A 21,775-nucleotide genomic window follows, 5' to 3' on the forward strand; every position below is an offset into this window, starting at 1 on the left:
ACAAAGTGGCCTAGTTTTTTTTTTATTTTTATTGACTAATGCACTTTTGTAATTATAAATGTAACATAAAACAAAACGGGTTTAACTGGCCCTCGTGAAAATTCCTTAGCGGATAAAGGACCATATGAATCTTCAAATCAAAACATTTTTTTAAAATAAAAACCACTAAAGCATGGAGTTATTAGGTTTTAGTCTGACAGCAGCAGAGATTTCATCCTTTCCTTCAAACAAGGCCCGACAAACCATACAGATGCGCCTCTTTTTCAAAAGCCATCGCACTGAGAGATGTGGAATGACAGGCAGGAAAAACCCCAACACTACAGCGAGCGCTCGCTCTCTCTCGCCGTCGTTCACTCCCACGGCTCAAATACCACAGGCTTAGCTCCCTGTCCAAACAAGGGTACGGCGTATCAGAGGTACTGTAAGCCAAGGCATGTACGGAGCCACTGGGTATGAAATGGTCTTACAACGGGATTTGCGTTGGAATGTGGACTCATTAATGGTGCTATATTACGGACTTGTCTTCTATCGAGTACAGGCTCTTCTGGAGAAAGGGTTTCTGCACGGTAGCAAAACCAAGAATTGTTGCTTTTACCAAAATGTTTCTAGTATTTCATGTGTGTATTGTATGTAATTGTTGTGTTCACTTGGATTACTAATATGCTGTTACAATAACGTGACACAAGCTGTATATCACTAATGAATAAAAGTTCACTATTTGGATTGGGTATGTACTGCATTTTCTACTATGTAGGACTGTTCTCTGCAGAAATAGTATAATCAATACCTTTGAGAAGAGAAGAGAAGAAAGCAATGACAACCATTAAAAATCAAAAATTTATTTATTCTATCTTTACAAAAAAAACAACAACCACCACAGAGATGTTACTGCAGTTCCAAAACACCATCATCGGGAACTGTCAGAATACAAAGAGCCGGGCTTTCAGAGAGCTTACTAAACATCAAAAGGTTTGTCAAGGTTCATTTTACTGGCAGGTCCTTCAGCACCCTCTCCTCAACTCTGCTTTCTCTCTCACACTCTCTTCCTCTGTAGACGTTATAAAGGCATCATGTCCTGGACATTGCTGCAGAAAGCACACTTGGGTTCCCAGCAGGGTTGGAGAGATTACCCTCAGAATGTAATCGTTACTAGGGACGCACCGATACCAAGAAGAATTTCCCAGATACTAACGCACGATTAAAAGAAACACGTCTACAGAGCCCTATTCGCACAGGACTAGTTTTAACTGGGGACCTCTAGTCATTTGTAATAATTGCGGGGGACGTCTGTGATATGAATCCTGTGCGAATCTGCCATGTTTGTAATTTGTGAAGTCAGAATTCCAGCGCAGGTTACCTACCATATTTCGCCAAACACAGATAATATGAGTCCAGGGGTCATTTGAGTCCCCAGGTTATACTAGTCCTGTGTAAACGGCTACAGAAGCATGTTAGTTATCTCAATATGTTTTGTTCAATGACCCCAAACGGATGGTCCATGTCTATACTCTTCAGTAAAAGGAAGTGAAAAGGTGATATCAGTGCATCCCATATCATTACAGACTGCTGATTACCTGCTCAACACTGTAATCAGATTACTCCATCTCAGCAATATGAAGATGATTTACAGTTTTGTTTTCCTTCCCCTCAGTAACTGTACCAAGTTCACAGTTACCCCATTTTGTTTTGTCATCCGATTACTGTCACTCCGTTTCATGTAAGCCATTGCTCCCCCAACCCCGGCTGCCACGGAGAGGGAAGGGGGCAGGAAGTGCTCCTAGCTGGTCATCATGCGCGGGGCGATGCTCATGGACATTAGCTCCTGGAAGAGCAGCTTGCAGGCGTAGGGCAACCGCACCAGAGAGATCTGAGGAGAGCGACAGGAGAGGTCAGGTTAGGTCAGGCAGGAACGAGAGAGAGCCGAGGAGAGCGACAGGAGAGGTCAGGCAGGAACCAGTGAAGTAAAATAAGGACTTGATGGATTTTTAATGAGGAAATGTCTCTCGCCTCTCAGTTACTGTGGCTATGTCCGACAAACTGTCAAACTGACAACTGTGGTGTCAGAGCCCTGATGACTGAGGAGGTAGCGAGTGAAAAACTGTTGGGATTGGTGGTGGATTACCATGTCAATCAACAGTCTGCGAAACCTGGGGAGTGAGGTTCCACCTGTGACCCCCCCCCCCCCCCCCCCCCCCTGACATTCTTGTTGGTTATCGCTGCATTTGCCATTTTAGCCATCAATAAAAAGTTAGAAACATGAAAACTATGGTGTTTAAAAACAAACAAGTCAGCAAAACATGAGTAGATTATTCTGATATTAATATTCTAGTATTGCGTCGGTTGTTTTGACTGTGTTGGTTTCCTAACGTCGTCCTCTCAGCTCCACAGCGTTCGCTCAAGACTGGTCTTCAAATGCAATTAAAGGTCCCATGGAAAGTAAATAAAATCACTTTTTGGGCAATTTTACACAATTCCGGTGAGTCTATGGAACACATCTGTACTTTTTTTTCAATAAATGTCATTGTTTTGTATTTTTAATCAAGTACTGTGGAGCACCACTCTCTGCCCTTCCAATGTCCTAGCTGTTCCGCCCATACTCGCAATGAGCTTTGAGTGACAGTCACCCCCCCCCCCCCCCCCCCCCCCCCAGACCCTGAATCCCTCCCACCCATTTTATCTAGTGAGGCTGCTCTGTGTGTGATTGGGTTGGCTAGCTAGCGGCTAACGTTACGAGGGTGCATTGCAAAGCTTATTTATAGGCATTGAAGTTTTCACTGCACATAGAAACAGCGCAGGGGGGTAAAGCTGGGATTTATAAGCAATCTGGAGCTATGTTGTCAACACTTTTGAGGAAATGCTGAGTGTGGAACAGCTGAAGGTCTCTGCTGTCGATGCCGCTTCTGCATTATTTCCACTCGCTGCTCATATAAACGTATCACAGTTGATTGTGGGCGGGCGGTGGCAGATCAGCGCCTATTCACGTCAGCGAGCGAGTCAAATCAGAATGGCTCGTTTCAGTGTTTTTTTTGTGTGTCAGCTGAACTGAAGAAACAGGACTGGGTAGAGATTTCACATCTAGTCAATGTTGGTACAACCCCACATTGCTAGAAAACAATGCAAACCACTGGAAAATGCCATTTATAAGATAGGGGACCTTTAACCCTTTCCTGGAAAAACATTGTTTTGCATTAGGAACACAGTACTTGTTCCCATTACCTTTTACTCAAATGTAAGAACACAGATCTCATTTAATTATGCTCAAATAAATAAAACGGAGGCAAAAATGTAGGGTCAAGTATCACGTGACGCCCCAGGTCTATATCGTGGTCAACTGAACTACTTTTACATGACAATATATAGGAATATTATTATAGAAATGTAGGAGCGATGCGGGCCTTGCAGGTATTGCTAGGGGCGGCCAAACACATACACTATCACTTTATGCAGATGACCTGATCCTGTACGTGTCCGATCACCATGTTTCCATCCCGAAGGCACTGGATATTATCTCAAATTTTGGCAAGTTCTCAGGATACAAAATTAACCTCTCTAAGAGCTTGTCGTTTCCGGTTAATGATTTAGCTCGAAGGATGTCGTTCGGGGCGTATCCACTGACCCACTCTGAGTCTTTCACATACCTGGGAGTGCACGTATAGTGACTTATTTAAGCTAAACAAGATCTTGCTCGCTGGTCAACACTTCCCCCATCACTAGCTGGCAGGATTAACTCAATCAAGATGACAATTATGCCAAGGTTCCTATTTTTGTTTCAAACGGTGCCCGTTTTTATCCCTAAATCCTTTTTCAAAGAATTAGACAAATTCATCTCAACCTTTATCTGGAATAAGACCACACTGCGTATTAAAAGGGCATTCTTGGAAAGACCGAAAGAGGATGGAGGATTAGCACTCTCAAATTTTTGCAATACTATTGGGCGGCAAACCTCCATAAACTGACATATTGGATGGCTGGATGGATCACACTGGGGAGGCAGAATGGTGTGGGTTGACATGGAACAACACTCCACTCACCCGGTCTCACTAGTGTGTGCTCCACTGCCACTCAGTAAAAAGCGCCTCACAAATAACCCCATGGTGATTGGCTCACTCCGCATATGGGCACAGTTTAGGACTCACTTCAAATATAAACAAGCCTCACCAATTGCATCCAATGCACTTTTTACGCCCTCACTCATGGATGCAGCATTCAAAACATGGGCCGGAAAGGGGCTAAAGAAGGTGAAGGACCTGTTTAAAGAAGGGCTGTTTATGTCCTTTGAACAGTTGGTAGGCGGGTATGACATTCCCCGCTCACATTTTTTCAGATATTTACAGGTGCAGGGTTTTGTTAAGAAATATTTTGCTTCTTTTCCTGTACTTCAACCGGATAGGTGGCTTGATAAGTGGCTGGAGGGAGACCCAAAACAGAAGAGGATAGTGAGTTCACTATACAGTGATATCCAAGAGATGGCATCCCCATCACTGGACCGCATCAGGGAGTCATGGGGTAATGATATGGGACTTGAAATCCCTGACGATTCTTGGCAATTGGCAATTAAAAGAATACATTCATCATCTGTCTGCATCAGACATGGATTACTCCAATTCAAGGTATTTCATAGACTACACCTCTCTAAGAGCAGACTTGCCGAGATCTACCCGGATGTGGATCCGACCTGCCCCAGGTGCCATCAGGCTCCAGCCACTCTCTGCCATATGTTCTGGTCATGCCCATCACTATCCCGATTCTGGCCTTCTGTTTTTTAAACCTTTTCCTTCATCTGTAAAGGGCTTCATCAGCCCTAACCACTTGGTTGCAGTCTTTAGAGTGCTCCCTGGCGAAATTAGGGTATCTGTCGCTCAATCAGATGCTGTGGCCTTCTCCTCTTTGTTGGCTAGACACCTTATTTTGCTTAACTGGAAGTCAGCCATTCCTCCATCACATCGACGCTGGGTTGAAGATGTGATGGCACACCTAAAACTTGAAACTTAAATACTCCACCAGTGGCTCTACACAGAAATGTTTCCAAGTTTGGCAGCCATTTTTAGATTATTTTAATCTAAAATTCCCGGCTGAGGATGCTTAGGCATAAAACGGTGATTTATTATATAGGTAATTTCTGTATGGCAAGTGACAACCTGTATAAGAACGATGCAATCTTCTTTTATTATTATTATTACTTTTCTTTTACTCTTTTTGTCTACTGTATTTTTCATTTATTTTAGGTATTGTGTGGTTATATGTAGTCATGTATTGTATGTACGTTTTTATGTATGTATGTATGTATATAATGTTCTTGTTGAACCTTAAAAAAAAACAATAAAAACAATTTAAATAATATTATAGAAATGTAAAAAAGATGGAAATTACGTGAAGATAAAAAGATAAAGCACGAAACAAAGTAACAAAATAAAATACAGTAGAATAAACCAACATAGGAATAAGCCCCAGTAAAGAAAAGTAAAGAGCTGTGCTAGAGCAGAACAAGCTACTGCAGGGCCCCCTTCACCTTGGGACCGCTTATCAGACCAGAACCAACAATCTGCTGGGTATGATTTATGACCCAGTGTTTTCCACATCATCTTAAGATTATTCGTGGTGGTGGCGCTATAGCCAGGAAGGACCACATGGTTGAAAGGGCCGGCGTGCGCATGCAAAGGAAAGACACAATGGTGCTATTTTAGTTTGTGAAATCTATTTGTGGTGGGTCTGTCTTGATGTGGTGGGCCAGGCGTAAATAAGCCTCTGTTGAGGAAACAGTCTGTGGGGAGATAAGGTGTGAGACTGTTTAGAGAGTGTGCAGCCATGAGGCTGGATATGCAGGAGATCAAATTCCTTCGCAGCGGAACAGAGGCTGGAACATGCTGTGACAGAAAGCTCAGAGGAGGGTGCGCTAACATGATTCGTCAGGAGAAAAACTAAAAACAAAAAGCTTTGCTTATTCCATGGCCTTATTCATTGTAGGTCACCTATGTGTTTAGCTTCTTATTCTCGGGATATTAAAGGTATCGTATGGAATGCCGTCAAAAAGCGACCTCTAGGCAAAAGAGGCCCACTTGGTATTGCACTTTGTTTACTTCTTTTTGTTTTGATCCGACGTGTGGGTTATTATACTGTGAAACTCTCCAGACCTCTCTTGGTAGAGCCTGAGGTGTGGCCCCTCCCCCTATATACCCACTGAAATCCAATCCACAAACGTCAGACATAAAACAATAAACAAAGCGCAGTACCGCGTCGTTATCTTTTGCGTAGAGGATGCTGCTTGACGACATTACAGTCCACCTTTAAAAAGGAACACACCAACATTATAGGATAGTGTGCTTACCGTCTTCTGCAGGGTCAGACAAGGAGATACGATACCCATTTCCTCTCTGTGTTCAGTAGAAAGCTATCCGGCTGCAAGCTAGCATAATTTTGCACAAATGAATGGAAGCAGATACGGACCAGCTAGCAAAGGCTAGTGGTCCGTATCTGCTTCCAGTCATTTATGCTATGCTAGGCTAGCTAGCTTGCAGCCGGATAGCTTTCTACTGAACGCACATTCGCATGGTTTGATTGATTGATTGAAAATTGTATGAACAGATTGCAGAATGGGTACAATACAGTACGGCTCAATACACACAACTGCTAAGGGGATGCAGACCAGAGAAAGACTTTCGTCTCTCAGGGTCCCCCATTTTCAATTCATAATGGGTCCATCTTTTTGTCTGACTCTGAAGAAAGCTGCAAGCGCATTTCCCATAATGTTGGGAAAGAGGTCTAAAGGTGCTAGATAACATTTCTATGTAGAGTAATAATTATCTTTTTTAAATAATACACCCAGAGAGCTTTTAGAAAGGTAATTTTGAAAAGTATTACCCCCTCCCCCAAAATGTATTGATTAATGAATCGATCATTTAAAAAAAATTTGCGGGTCCAAAATGAATGTTGTTTACATGTTGCCCGCCCTACTTCCCATTTCCCCACGTAGAATGCACCCGATTGGATAAATGACATACTGGTGCTCTAGTGCGACATCTAGTGTCTGAATGTTATCTATAGCACCTTTAAACAGGCATTGTTTACTTGCCCTTAGTGCTGTTGTTTTGGTAAATGGTGCATTTATATAGAGCTTTTATCCAAAGCGCTTTACAATTTGTTGTTGATGGAAGAGGCAACCATGCAAGGTGCCAACCTGCACATCGGGAGCAATTAGGGGTTTAAGTGTCTTGCTCAGGGACACTTCAGACACGCGGCCCCGGGAGGAGCGGGAATCGAACCGGGAACCTCCAGATTACCAGACGACCGCTCTACCTCCTGAGCCACTGTCGCCCCGTTTTTAGCTACTTGCTTAGTAGGCGATACTAGAACTGGAGCTTCACTCTACTGGTGTACGTGTTGCGACAGCGCTCTGCAGAGCGGCTACAAGGTGAAGTCGAGAGCCGGGAGCACATACCTGTGTCTTGTTGCGGCAGCCGCGGCACTCGTAGGTGTGCGTGCGCGTGTTGGCGATGGCCATGAGGCCGCACAGGTTGCAGACGTGGACCTGGTAGGGGTCGGACGCCTCGAACAGCCTCTCGCGGAGGAACTGGGCGGCTCCGTGGGCGATCTGACAATCACGCTCCATCTCGCCGAAACGCAGACCGCCGTCACTGCGGGCCAGAAGGAAGGGAGGCGAGGAACATGAAAATGTGGAGTGTTATAACCCTTTCACTACCACACTACAGAAGGTTAACCTTTCACTACCACACTACAGAAGGTTAACCTTTCACTACCACACTACAGAAGGTTAACCTTTCACTACCACACTACAGAAGGTTAACCTTTCACTACCACACTACAGAAGGTTAACCTTTCACTACCACACTACAGAAGGTTAACCTTTCACTACCACACTACAGAAGGTTAAGCTTTCACTACCACACTACAGAAGGTTAACCTTTCACTACCACACTACAGAAGGTTAACCTTTCACTACCACACTACAGAAGGTTAAGCTTTCACTACCACACTACAGAAGGTTAAGCTTTCACTACCACACTACAGAAGGTTAAGCTTTCACTACCACACTACAGAAGGTTAACCCGTTCACTACCACACTACAGAAGGTTAAGCTTTCACTACCACACTACAGAAGGTTAACTTTTTCACTACCACACTACAGAAGGTTAACCTTTCACTACCACACTAGAGAAGGTTAACCTTTCACTACCACACTACAGAAGGTTAACCTTTCACTACCACACTACAGACGGTTAACCTTTCACTACCACACTACAGAAGGTTAACCTTTCACTACCACACTACAGAAGGTTAACCTTTCACTACCACACTACAGACTGTTAACCTTTCACTACCACACTACAGACGGTTAACCTTTCACTACCACACTACAGAAGGTTAACCTTTCACTACCACACTACAGACGGTTAACCTTTCACTACCACACTACAGAAGGTTAACCTTTCACTACCACACTACAGAAGGTTAACCTTTCACTACCACACTACAGAAGGTTAACCTTTCACTACCACACTACAGACGGTTAACCTTTCACTACCACACTACAGAAGGTTAACCTTTCACTACCACACTACAGAAGGTTAACCTTTCACTACCACACTACAGACAGTTAACCTTTCACTACCACACTACAGACGGTTAACCTTTCACTACCACACTACAGACTGTTAACTTTTTCACTACCACACTACAGAAGGTTAACCTTTCACTACCACACTACAGAAGGTTAACCTTTCACTACCACACTACAGAAGGTTAACCTTTCACTACCACACTACAGACGGTTAACCTTTCACTACCACACTACAGACGCTTAACAGGTTAACCTTCTGTAGTGTGGTAGTGAAAGGTTAACCGTCTGTAGTGTGGTAGTGAAAGGTTAACCTTCTGTAGTGTGGTAGTGAAAGGTTAACCTTCTGTAGTGTGGTTGTGAAAGGGTTAACCATTTGGTAGTGTGGTAGTGAAAGGGTTAAGATAGATATTTTACGAGACATTAATTAAAAAGGAAAACGCAGGTGTATTTCTATTTGTTTTCTTATCGTCAACATAACCTACAAAAATACCAAAAGCAACAATGAATTTCTTCTACAGATTATAGCACATTATACAGAAGTCAAAGAACTCAAGAAACTATTAAAAGTGACAGAGCCGTACTGATCATTTGGGAGTTAGCGAGAGACAAAAATGCTGTCACTATCTTTACAGGCCAAGTACTCTAACTAAATTAAACATCTCATCTGCCGTACGATAATAAATTACACATTTTCTCAGGAGCTAAATAGGCACAGAAATAGAGCCTTATAAGGTCTGTCTTTGGAAACCCAGAACAAAATAGATTTTTCCAATGGACTTTTAATTCTTTATGAATACATAAGAGAATATGTGGAAAACAACGTAAGGCAGAACGTGGGTGTAAACAGACAGATAGGCCCTCTCAGATACGCTCCGCTGCACTCAGCACAACACTCCACCATTCAACTTCAAGGTTATGCCTGTTAGTTCTTTATTACGGTTAGGCTTCGTATGTGCGTCAAAAAGGTTTTTGATTCTATTTGTGACGTTTTCACTCCTTATCCATTGTTAACAAAATTGTGAGAAGCTTCTCTTTTTAAGTGCTGCCTCATTTTCTAATAGTGCTCCCTCATTTTCTAAAAGTGCTGCCTCATTTTCTAATAGTGCTGCCTCATTGTCTAATAGTGCTGCCTCATTGTCTAAAAGTGCTGCCTCATTGTCTACTAGTGCTGCCTCATTGTCTAATAGTGCTGCCTCATTGTCTAAAAGTGCTGCCTCATTTTCTAAAAGTGCTGCCTCATTGTCTAAAAGTGCTGCCTCATTGTCTAATAGTGCTGCCTCATTGTCTACTAGTGCTGCCTCATTGTCTACTAGTGCTGCCTCATTGTCTACTAGTGCTGCCTCATTGTCTACTAGTGCTGCCTCATTGTCCAATAGTGCTGCCTCATTGTCTACTAGTGCTGCCTCATTGTCTAAGAGTGCTGCCTCATTGTCTACTAGTGCTGCCTCATTGTCTAAGAGTGCTGCCTCATTGTCTACTAGTGCTGCCTCATTGTCTAAGAGTGCTGCCTCATTGTCTACGAGTGCTGCCTCATTGTCTAAGAGTGCTGCCTCATTGTCTACTAGTGCTGCCTCATTGTCTAAGAGTGCTGCCTCATTGTCTAATAGTGCTGCCTCATTGTCTACTAGTGCTGCCTCATTGTCTACTAGTGCTGCCTCATTGTCTACGAGTGCTGCCTCATTGTCTACGAGTGCTGCCTCATTGTCTAATAGTGCTGCCTCATTGTCTACTAGTGCTGCCTCATTGTCTAATAGTGCTGCCTCATTGTCTACTAGTGCTGCCTCATTGTCTACTAGTGCTGCCTCATTGTCTACTAGTGCTGCCTCATTGTCTACTAGTGCTGCCTCATTGTCTAAGAGTGCTGCCTCATTGTCTACTAGTGCTGCCTCATTGTCTAAGAGTGCTGCCTCATTGTCTACTAGTGCTGCCTCATTGTCTAAGAGTGCTGCCTCATTGTCTAATAGTGCTGCCTCATTGTCTACTAGTGCTGCCTCATTGTCTACTAGTGCTGCCTCATTGTCTACTAGTGCTGCCTCATTGTCTACGAGTGCTGCCTCATTGTCTAATAGTGCTGCCTCATTGTCCAATAGTGCTGCCTCATTGTCTACTAGTGCTGCCTCATTGTCTACTAGTGCTGCCTCATTGTCTACTAGTGCTGCCTCATTGTCTACTAGTGCTGCCTCATTGTCTAAGAGTGCTGCCTCATTGTCTACTAGTGCTGCCTCATTGTCTACGAGTGCTGCCTCATTGTCTAATAGTGCTGCCTCATTGTCTAATAGTGCTGCCTCATTGTCCAATAGTGCTGCCTCATTGTCTACTAGTGCTGCCTCATTGTCTAAGAGTGCTGCCTCATTGTCTACTAGTGCTGCCTCATTGTCTACTAGTGCTGCCTCATTGTCTAAGAGTGCTGCCTCATTGTCTACTAGTGCTGCCTCATTGTCTACTAGTGCTGCCTCATTGTCTACGAGTGCTGCCTCATTGTCTACTAGTGCTGCCTCATTGTCTAATAGTGCTGCCTCATTGTCTAAGAGTGCTGCCTCATTGTCTACTAGTGCTGCCTCATTGTCTACTAGTGCTGCCTCATTGTCTAAGAGTGCTGCCTCATTGTCTACTAGTGCTGCCTCATTGTCTACTAGTGCTGCCTCATTGTCTACTAGTGCTGCCTCATTGTCTAAGAGTGCTGCCTCATTGTCTACTAGTGCTGCCTCATTGTCTAAGAGTGCTGCCTCATTGTCTACTAGTGCTGCCTCATTGTCTAAGAGTGCTGCCTCATTGTCTACTAGTGCTGCCTCATTGTCTAATAGTGCTGCCTCATTGTCTACTAGTGCTGCCTCATTGTCTAATAGTGCTGCCTCATTGTCTACTAGTGCTGCCTCATTGTCTACTAGTGCTGCCTCATTGTCTACTAGTGCTGCCTCATTGTCTACTAGTGCTGCCTCATTGTCTACTAGTGCTGCCTCATTGTCTACTAGTGCTGCCTCATTGTCTAAGAGTGCTGCCTCATTGTCTACTAGTGCTGCCTCATTGTCTAAGAGTGCTGCCTCATTGTCTACTAGTGCTGCCTCATTGTCTAAGAGTGCTGCCTCATTGTCTAATAGTGCTGCCTCATTGTCTACTAGTGCTGCCTCATTGTCTACTAGTGCTGCCTCATTGTCTACTAGTGCTGCCTCATTGTCTACGAGTGCTGCCTCATTGTCTAATAGTGCTGCCTCATTGTCCAATAGTGCTGCCTCATTGTCTACTAGTGCTGCCTCATTGTCTAAGAGTGCTACCTCATTGTCTACTAGTGCTGCCTCATTGTCTAAGAGTGCTGCCTCATTGTCTACTAGTGCTGCCTCATTGTCTAAGAGTGCTGCCTCATTGTCTACTAGTGCTGCCTCATTGTCTAAGAGTGCTGCCTCATTGTCTACTAGTGCTGCCTCATTGTCTAATAGTGCTGCCTCATTGTCTACTAGTGCTGCCTCATTGTCTAATAGTGCTGCCTCATTGTCTACTAGTGCTGCCTCATTGTCTACTAGTGCTGCCTCATTGTCTACTAGTGCTGCCTCATTGTCTACTAGTGCTGCCTCATTGTCTACGAGTGCTGCCTCATTGTCTAATAGTGCTGCCTCATTGTCTAATAGTGCTGCCTCATTGTCTACTAGTGCTGCCTCATTGTCTAAGAGTGCTGCCTCATTGTCTACGAGTGCTGCCTCATTGTCTACTAGTGCTGCCTCATTGTCTACTAGTGCTGCCTCATTGTCTACTAGTGCTGCCTCATTGTCTACGAGTGCTGCCTCATTGTCTACGAGTGCTGCCTCATTGTCTACTAGTGCTGCCTCATTGTCTACTAGTGCTGCCTCATTGTCTACTAGTGCTGCCTCATTGTCTACTAGTGCTGCCTCATTGTCTACTAGTGCTGCCTCATTGTCTACTAGTGCTGCCTCATTGTCTAAGAGTGCTGCCTCATTGTCTACTAGTGCTGCCTCATTGTCTAATAGTGCTGCCTCATTGTCTACTAGTGCTGCCTCATTGTCTACTAGTGCTGCCTCATTGTCTAAGAGTGCTGCCTCATTGTCTAAGAGTGCTGCCTCATTGTCTACGAGTGCTGCCTCATTGTCTACTAGTGCTGCCTCATTGTCTAAGAGTGCTGCCTCATTGTCTACTAGTGCTGCCTCATTGTCTAAGAGTGCTGCCTCATTGTCTACTAGTGCTGCCTCATTGTCTAATAGTGCTGCCTCATTGTCTACTAGTGCTGCCTCATTGTCTAATAGTGCTGCCTCATTGTCTACTAGTGCTGCCTCATTGTCTACTAGTGCTGCCTCATTGTCTACTAGTGCTGCCTCATTGTCTACTAGTGCTGCCTCATTGTCTACGAGTGCTGCCTCATTGTCTAATAGTGCTGCCTCATTGTCTAATAGTGCTGCCTCATTGTCTACTAGTGCTGCCTCATTGTCTAAGAGTGCTGCCTCATTGTCTACGAGTGCTGCCTCATTGTCTACTAGTGCTGCCTCATTGTCTAATAGTGCTGCCTCATTGTCTACTAGTGCTGCCTCATTGTCTACTAGTGCTGCCTCATTGTCTAAGAGTGCTGCCTCATTGTCTAAGAGTGCTGCCTCATTGTCTACGAGTGCTGCCTCATTGTCTACTAGTGCTGCCTCATTGTCTAAGAGTGCTGCCTCATTGTCTACTAGTGCTGCCTCATTGTCTAAGAGTGCTGCCTCATTGTCTACTAGTGCTGCCTCATTGTCTAATAGTGCTGCCTCATTGTCTACTAGTGCTGCCTCATTGTCTAATAGTGCTGCCTCATTGTCTACTAGTGCTGCCTCATTGTCTACTAGTGCTGCCTCATTGTCTACTAGTGCTGCCTCATTGTCTACTAGTGCTGCCTCATTGTCTACGAGTGCTGCCTCATTGTCTAATAGTGCTGCCTCATTGTCTAATAGTGCTGCCTCATTGTCTACTAGTGCTGCCTCATTGTCTAAGAGTGCTGCCTCATTGTCTACGAGTGCTGCCTCATTGTCTACTAGTGCTGCCTCATTGTCTACTAGTGCTGCCTCATTGTCTACTAGTGCTGCCTCATTGTCTAAGAGTGCTGCCTCATTGTCTAAGAGTGCTGCCTCATTGTCTACTAGTGCTGCCTCATTGTCTAATAGTGCTGCCTCATTGTCTACTAGTGCTGCCTCATTGTCTAATAGTGCTGCCTCATTGTCTACTAGTGCTGCCTCATTGTCTAAGAGTGCTGCCTCATTGTCTACGAGTGCTGCCTCATTGTCTACTAGTGCTGCCTCATTGTCTACTAGTGCTGCCTCATTGTCTACTAGTGCTGCCTCATTGTCTAAGAGTGCTGCCTCATTGTCTAAGAGTGCTGCCTCATTGTCTACTAGTGCTGCCTCATTGTCTAATAGTGCTGCCTCATTGTCTACTAGTGCTGCCTCATTGTCTACTAGTGCTGCCTCATTGTCTAAGAGTGCTGCCTCATTGTCTAAGAGTGCTGCCTCATTGTCTACGAGTGCTGCCTCATTGTCTACGAGTGCTGCCTCATTGTCTACGAGTGCTGCCTCATTGTCTACTAGTGCTGCCTCATTGTCTACTAGTGCTGCCTCATTGTCTACTAGTGCTGCCTCATTGTCTACTAGTGCTGCCTCATTGTCTAAGAGTGCTGCCTCATTGTCTAAGAGTGCTGCCTCATTGTCTACGAGTGCTGCCTCATTGTCTAAGAGTGCTGCCTCATTGTCTACTAGTGGCCGACAGGGGCTGCAAGGCGCACACCGGAGAGCTCATGTCCTTTTGAAAGGTTTCCACTACACTCGCGTTCTCTTGAAACGAACTGTCTGTGGGGGCGGCCCCTCACCGTGATCTACCCTCCATGGGCTGTCTGTTGAGGATCTGGACCGGCCCGCGGGCTCTGGAGTGGATCTTGTCGTCCACCATGTGCTTAAGGCGCTGGTAGTATGTAGGGCCGATGAAGATCTGAGAGGTCAGCTTATGGCCTGTGAAACCATTATACAACACCTGAGGAGAGAGGGCGGAGAAATGGTTATTCAAGACCCAGTCTGTATGAAACGCATTACACTGTAGAACAGATCCAATGGCCAGGAAGGACATTGGTGTACATTTACTTTAGGTGGTGGGAGTGGCTATGGTTCAAATGAGCCACAGGTTTGCAGCTAAGCACCTTTATGCACCTTTCATACATGGATTGCAGCTCAAAGTGCTTCACAGCAAATGGCATAAAATGAACATGGGCATAACATTTGCATACAGAATAAAAGCAATGCATAAAGTGCAGACATAAGAATAGGCATAAAAGACAATAAAAGTAGTGCAATGTAGAAAGTGCAGACATAAGAATAGGCATAAAAGACAATAAAAGTAGTGCAATGTAGAAAGTGCAGACATAAGAATAGGCATAAAAGACAATAAAAGTAGTGCAATGTAGAAAGGTCCTTCCGGGCGACGAGGTGTAAGACACTGACCTCGTTTCCTCTCAGGTGATAGCCATATTCTGACAGCAGGTTGGAGACCTTCTGCACATTCACTGCGTCGTTGAAGGGTGTGGCGTCACCAATCTCCCCTTTGTTTGCAGAGACCTGCAGAGAGAGAGAGAGAGAGTTCTGGATTCACTCAGTCACATAGCAGGTAGGGATGTCCCGATCCGATCACGTGATTTTCCGAAGATCGGGATCGGGATTCAACAAACATGACCATGTTCACGTCTTAAACTCATACTGAGGCCTTAATTTTGGTTTTAAATTGCATATCATCATTCATTTATTTATTGTCACACAGAGCAGAAGAATTTTGCCAAAACAAACCAATAGTATCCAGCTGCAGAACGGCAGACCAGCCACACTCTCAGACCCAAACGCATTTCCTTTGATTTAATTATACATCAAATGATTTATGTCAAGGATTGAAATGCCTCGCTTGAATGAAGTTAACTTTTCACCTGGATAACGTCAACATTCAGGGTGAATGTAATGTGAGAAATTGGGATAAAAAAAATTATAATAATAATAATATATAAAAAAAAATATATATATATATATATATATATATATATATATACACATATTGATCGGATCGGGAAAGATCGGTATCGGTAGATACTCAAAATCACATGATCGGGATCGGATCGGGAGCAAAGAAATTTGATCGGGACATCCCTAATAGCAGGGAAAACAGCCTCTACTCAACATCTAGACAACTACATCTAAAACGGTTCTAAGGAATAAACTAAATCATAAATTTTAGTGTCAACATGAAAATCACAGAAAGGCCATGATCTACTTCAGAGTAAACAATATTTAAAAGCCCAATCCTGCATCATGGAGGATTTTATTTATTCTCAAATTGATTGACTGAGATATTGATACAAAAACTGGCAATATATCACAGCTAAACCTGAACATGTATTTCAAACTGTTCAATTAAGTCTCATCTAGTTGCCGTTAACACCTATTTAAAAAAGCAGTTCGCAACTAAAACTGTGGATGAAGTTAGCCGATGTTACATGTCGACTCCTTCAAACTGGACAAGGGAATGTGCATCACACTTGAATGGGGGAAGTGTTTTGTGGTTCCCGTGACTACAGATAGCGTAGCGGTGGAGAAACACACATCCCTGCTAAACTCGAATATGCATCAGATTTAATTCAGGTAAGACACTGTAGACTTGGGCTGTATCTTGTAAACAGCCACTGAATTGCAAAATGTATCTTTGGTAAGGTTTAAATCAGATCATCTAGTGACTCAGACTGTATGGATAATCCTTTCAGAATGCATCAACTATTCCTGAACCTTCCACAGAGAATTTTCTTTCTTTAGCAGCCCGTCATGGGAGGATTTGAAGAAGCACAAGAATTTTAGAAAATGCAGCAAGTCTTCTTTACGTTAACAGTATGTGACCAATGACTACGTACAGTATATATATACTAGTTTTAGCTATACACATTTTATGTTCTTTTGACTCTTTTACTAGTTTTAGCCCTTCTTATTTTATGTTCTTTAGTCTTCTACTAGTTTTAGCCCTTCACATTCCAGGTTCTTTTTACTCCTTTACTAGTTTTATGTTATTTTATGTTCTTGTTTTTACTCTCTTGCTAGCTTTTATGTTATTTTATATCATAAATCATACCGGTCACGTCTTTTCATGTCATGCCTGTCGCATCTTTTCATGTCATGCATGTCACAATGATTTCAGAAGAATAACTTCATAAGGAACATAAGAGGTGTTGTACTGTAACTGTACCTTTCCCTGCAAACACTCGATCAAGTGACCGACTGTCATACGAGAGGGGATGGCGTGGGGGTTGATGATGATGTCGGGGGTGATCCCCTCACACGTGAAGGGCATGTCCTGGGAAAGAGAGTGGAGGGAACAATACCATCAGGACACTTGCTCCATGGGCTTTGTGAGACACAGAGGCATATAACTCTTCATGAAACGTGATCTGGACGATGCCACACCGTCTAATCTGTACAAAACAAGTTCTGGGCCCGTCTCCAGGAAACATCAAAGAAGGGTTGCGGCTAATTCAGGATCACATTGCAAAACTTTTTTTTTTTTTAAACAAGCTGAGCTTAGTTTCGTTTTCTAAGGTAGTGTGATATCACCTTTTCACTGCCACTACAGATTCTGAATATTAAACTTTAAATACCGATCCAACAGTATATACTAACTAGACCATTAGTTCATTGGACAAATTGGGCAAATTCTCGCCATACCCTGTTTTTGCCAATATCTCATACCAGTATCAGTGCATCCTCAAGTCATGTGACCCTGGTCAGAGGTCAGCACTCCTACTCTGGGATGTTTTAAGAATACAGGCCATAGCCTGAAGCATTCTTTGCCGACTTAGTATTTCCTGTTTGGATGCAAGGACGGTCCCTGTATAAACAGTTTTTATCTCTGTGATCAATGCCTAACAGTGTACGCTACTTATAAATATTAACATGTTAAACTGTCAGGCCATCCTCTAAGTGTTTTCCCCACCACTTAAAAAGGAAAACCTGAACCCAGAAAACGGTGTCTTAATCTTTCAGTACTGCTTCAGAAGGAATCCAGTAGCCTAGAAAAGGGGACCTGTTAGACACTCAACTCTTGTTGTTATATATCGCCTCCTGTTTGTATGTTTAATCCACAGATACCTGCCCACCCTTCACTCCGTCCTTCCCCTCCCACCCTCCTCCTCCTCTTCTCCCACATCCTCATCTCCTTCCCACTCACCCCTGTCCTTTCCCTCCCTCCCACCCTCCTCCTTTCCCTTCCTTCCTTCCACCCTCCCATCCTCCCCCGCTCCTCCTTCCCCTCCCAACCTCCTCCTCCTCCTCTCCCTCCCACTTGCCCCTCTGTCCCACCCTCCTCCTTCCCCTCCAACCTTCCTCCTCCTTCCCCTCCCACTCTCCTCCTTCTTCCCCTCCCACTCTCCTCCTCCTTCCCCTCCCACTCTCCTCCTTCTTCCCCTCCCACTCTCCTCCTTCTTCCCCTCCCACTCCTTCCCCTCCAGGTACCTCCTGTCTGTACTGGATTCCACAGGTACCCTTCTGCCCGTGTCGACTGGCAAACTTGTCTCCAATCTGTGGGATGCGAACCGAGCGAACCTGCGGAAGAAAGAAGTAAAAACACGAGCGTTCCCGTCAGGTCAAGACACGAAGCAGGCAGAGCGCAGATGCTACATGCTGTAAGAGACTCAACGGGAAATATGTGGTCATCGCATCGATCAATCAGTCATCCCCTCTCCATGACGACTGAGCGTTATTTGGCATCCAATGAGTGTGTCAAACACGCCACTTGACGGCTCACCACTTGGCATTCAGTCAAACTATTAAAAGCACTACTTACGAAACTACTATTTAGCATCACTTCAACCCTGTCACTATTGCCAAACAAAAGATCACTATTTAGCAGGCCATGCAGCTCTGGGATGATGGTATCACTCCCCGGGGGCAGTGCACTGGAGGCTTAAGAGGCTGAGGAATTCCAACGTGTCTCTACTGGGTGTTTAATAGCCGCTCATTCTCTAGCTGACAACCGGGGGTATTAATCCATCAACGGGAAGGTAGGTCTGTTCACTTTGTGTACTTGGCTTTCACCTCCCGCTGCTCACGTGCAAAGATGTTGTCAACACAGCAAGATGGGGATACTAGTTTGGACTCTGGACTAGTCCAAAGCCGTTTTGCAAACAGTGACTTTACTACCTGCTGTTTTTTCTTCTTCTACAGGGAAGGATGAGCCGCGATTAGTAAATGCGTTGTACTGTATATGCGTTGTACTGTATATGTGCCGTAATGTATATGCGTCGTACGTAATGTCAAATCTTCACACATGCACTGAAAAAAGGCATATAGATTAAAAAGATATATCTTGGGATTTTAAGAATCAATATTGCATCATTCAAAATAAAACTATTCTATATAGTTGTTCGTCCTCCATATTTCTATATAGTTGTTCATCCTCAGTATTTCTAGTTTTTCGTCCTCAGTATTTCTACCGTATATAGTTTTTCGTCCTCAGTATTTCTATAGTCTTTCGTCCTCAGTATTTCTATATAGTCTTTTGTCCTCAGTATTTCTATATAGTTTTTCATCCTCAGTATTTCTATAGTCTTTCGTCCTCAGTATTTCTATATAGTTGTTAGTCCTCAGTATTTCTATATAGTTGTTCGTCCTCAGTATTTCAATATAGTTGTTCGTCCTCAGTATTTCTATAGTTGTTCATCCTCAGTATTTCTATATAGTTGTTCGTCCTCAGTATTTCTATATAGTTGTTCATCCTCAGTATTTCTATATAGTTGTTCGTCCTCAATATTTCTATATAGTTGTTCGTCCTCAGTATTTCTATATCGTTTTTCATCCTCAGTATTTCCATATAGTTTTTCATCCTCAGTATTTCTACCCGGCCCTCAGCCCGACACCCCGCCTCGTTGGGAGACTCACCCTGATCTTGCAGAACTTGTATCCCTCCTGGTTGAGCGTGACCATGACCTGGTCTACGATCCCGGTCTCGCTGGTTCTGAGGAAGGTGCTGCAGTCTCTCTTGGTGTAGCGCCGGTTGACGCTGTCCAGCTCGTCGTCGTTCTCCGGGAGTGTCACCGTTTTGCCAATAATCACGTCCTCGCCGGAGACACGCACGCCCGGTGCGATGAGGCCGTCGTCGTCCAGCTTCTCGTAAATGGCGTGCCTCATGCCTGGTAGCGGGTTGGAGAGTTGTGATCTTTTACTTGAATATTCTGACTCCTAGCATCATTGATGGTGTGTAACGATGCATTTGGTGACTAATTTTTTATTTTATCTACTTTTTCTCCCCATTTTTCTATTTTTCTCCCTTCCCCAATTTCGTATTGTCCAATTCTACCATCCCCTGTCTCGAACGCTGTTAGGCCATGCCTCCCACAAGCCGGCTGCAATGTGGACGAAGCCTTGCATCACGTGTCCCCTCCGGTACACGAGGAGGCAGCCGTCGCATCTTTTCACCTGAACAGCGCGATCTCTCAGCGGCGGGGGTCTGCGTGGGAGGGACACGCCGGCCCCGTTGCTTCCTGATTCTACTGCGTAGGCGCACCAACCGACCTGTAGGAGTCGCTGTACACAACGTCCGATCCCCACCCACCAGCTTCCCACCCCCTAATACTGCTAATTGTATTAGTATGAACGACCAGCCAAGCTGGTAGCAACGCAGAGAGCTGGGCTCGAACCCAGCATCTCCTGCGTTGGTGGCGAGCGCCTTGCCCACTGCGCCACCTAGCCGCCCTGCTAATATGATTCCTCAACTCAACTTTCAATGGAAGAGAGAAGAAATGCAAGAAAATGTGGAAGGACGAGGAGGAGGAGGGAAAGGCTGCAGCGATTACAGTCCGACTCTTATCTTCAGACAAACAGAGAGGCTGCATACGTACCCTGACAGGTCTCACGTGTGGGTTTCTCAAAGATCTCCTCCTGATCAAAGCCTTTCTTAGACTCCTGCTCTTTGTAGGAGCGGTAAAACACAGACCTGGGAGATAAGATGGGGGTTTAAGATCTCTGCAAGCCTATAGGAGGACAACCCAAAACAACTTTCACATGATGTAAACATAGAACTGAAGCCTGGGAGTTTAGGGGGAGCGAAGGATGACCTAAGTACCTGAAGAATCCTCTATCCACGGCCGATCTGTTCATGATGACAGAATCCTCCTGGTTGTACCCAGTGTAGGCCGCGATGGCCACGATAGAGTTGATACCTGCAACAGACATGTCACTTGTAAGATAAAATTGGAATTTTGTTATGTGCACGCTGCGTGCACATATCCCCTCCCTACTTGCCATGTCTCCACGTGGAACGCACCTGATTGGATAAATGCGCTGCTAGTGGGGAGTCCGTGCAGTCAAAAAGAAAATGGCGGCTTGTTCGCCAAGTTGAACCTACAATATGTTTCTGCCAATGTTTTTAGTGGTAGGCTAAGGTTTGATATGGTATTGCTGGATCTGGAGTCATATTTGATCTGCAATGCCTAATTTGACCGTTTGATCTGAACAGCGTTCAATGGTATAGCTATGTAAATAGCCATTGATTTGGTGATGCTCTAGTGACACCTAGTGGCTGAAATGACTCAGTACGCCTTTAACCTAGTTTCAAGGTAAACTTCATTACCCCTGGTGTATATTCATCAAATATCCAAGAACAGGATAACTGACCTAGGATCAGACTTCCCAGGTCACACACACACACGACCACACACACACACACACGAGGCTTGCTTAGAAACAAATGCATCATTGTCTAATATGTGATTGCTCTTGTTCCTGTTCCACTGTGTGCGTGCATGTGTATGTTTTCGTGTTCAACGTTAAACTATTGTGTAGTTAGGGATGGGTATCGTTAGGATTTTATCGATACTACTACTCCTATCGATACTGCTTAACGGTTCGGTACTTTATCGATACTCTTATCGGTTCTTTTTGCTAATTTTTTTATGATTTTTATATTTGCAGTTGAGAGCATTGGTCATCTCCCTACAGTAAAGATTAGAAATGATTGAATTATTGTAAATTTGTGTGGAGTGGTGGGAATAGCTGCTTCAATAATAACTTATAACAACAACAGACAAGTTAGACAACTATGTATACAAAAAAAACGATATACACTGAATGATTAGTTGTTACCTAAAGTCCTTGGACTCCACTGTAGAGAACGGGTGCAGGCCTTTGACAACAAACTTTGTCACAGCCCTGTGACACTCGT

The 21,775-nt window shown here is 44.3% G+C and overlaps 1 protein-coding gene across 1 annotated transcript in view; it reads right to left on the reverse strand.

Annotated features, from left to right (window-relative positions):
- Nucleotides 1–818: 818 nt before the first annotated feature.
- The window catches only part of polr2b (RNA polymerase II subunit B), a 40,944-nt gene continuing 19,987 nt past the window's right edge, over nucleotides 819–21,775 (reverse strand). Inside the window, exons 18-26 of the mRNA XM_084331535.1 lie at nucleotides 20,678–20,774; nucleotides 20,454–20,548; nucleotides 19,495–19,745; nucleotides 18,070–18,159; nucleotides 16,808–16,915; nucleotides 15,034–15,147; nucleotides 14,409–14,569; nucleotides 7,436–7,631; nucleotides 819–1,867 (exon numbers count right to left, since the gene is read on the reverse strand). Coding sequence (XP_084187661.1) covers nucleotides 1,778–1,867; nucleotides 7,436–7,631; nucleotides 14,409–14,569; nucleotides 15,034–15,147; nucleotides 16,808–16,915; nucleotides 18,070–18,159; nucleotides 19,495–19,745; nucleotides 20,454–20,548; nucleotides 20,678–20,774 — 1,202 coding nt within the window. The 3' untranslated portion in view covers nucleotides 819–1,777. The remainder of the gene's footprint in view (nucleotides 1,868–7,435; nucleotides 7,632–14,408; nucleotides 14,570–15,033; nucleotides 15,148–16,807; nucleotides 16,916–18,069; nucleotides 18,160–19,494; nucleotides 19,746–20,453; nucleotides 20,549–20,677; nucleotides 20,775–21,775) is intronic.

This window comes from Notolepis coatsorum (genome assembly GCF_963971535.1).
Source record: "Notolepis coatsorum genome assembly, chromosome: 16".
NCBI classification, from domain to species: domain Eukaryota; kingdom Metazoa; phylum Chordata; class Actinopteri; order Aulopiformes; family Paralepididae; genus Notolepis; species Notolepis coatsorum.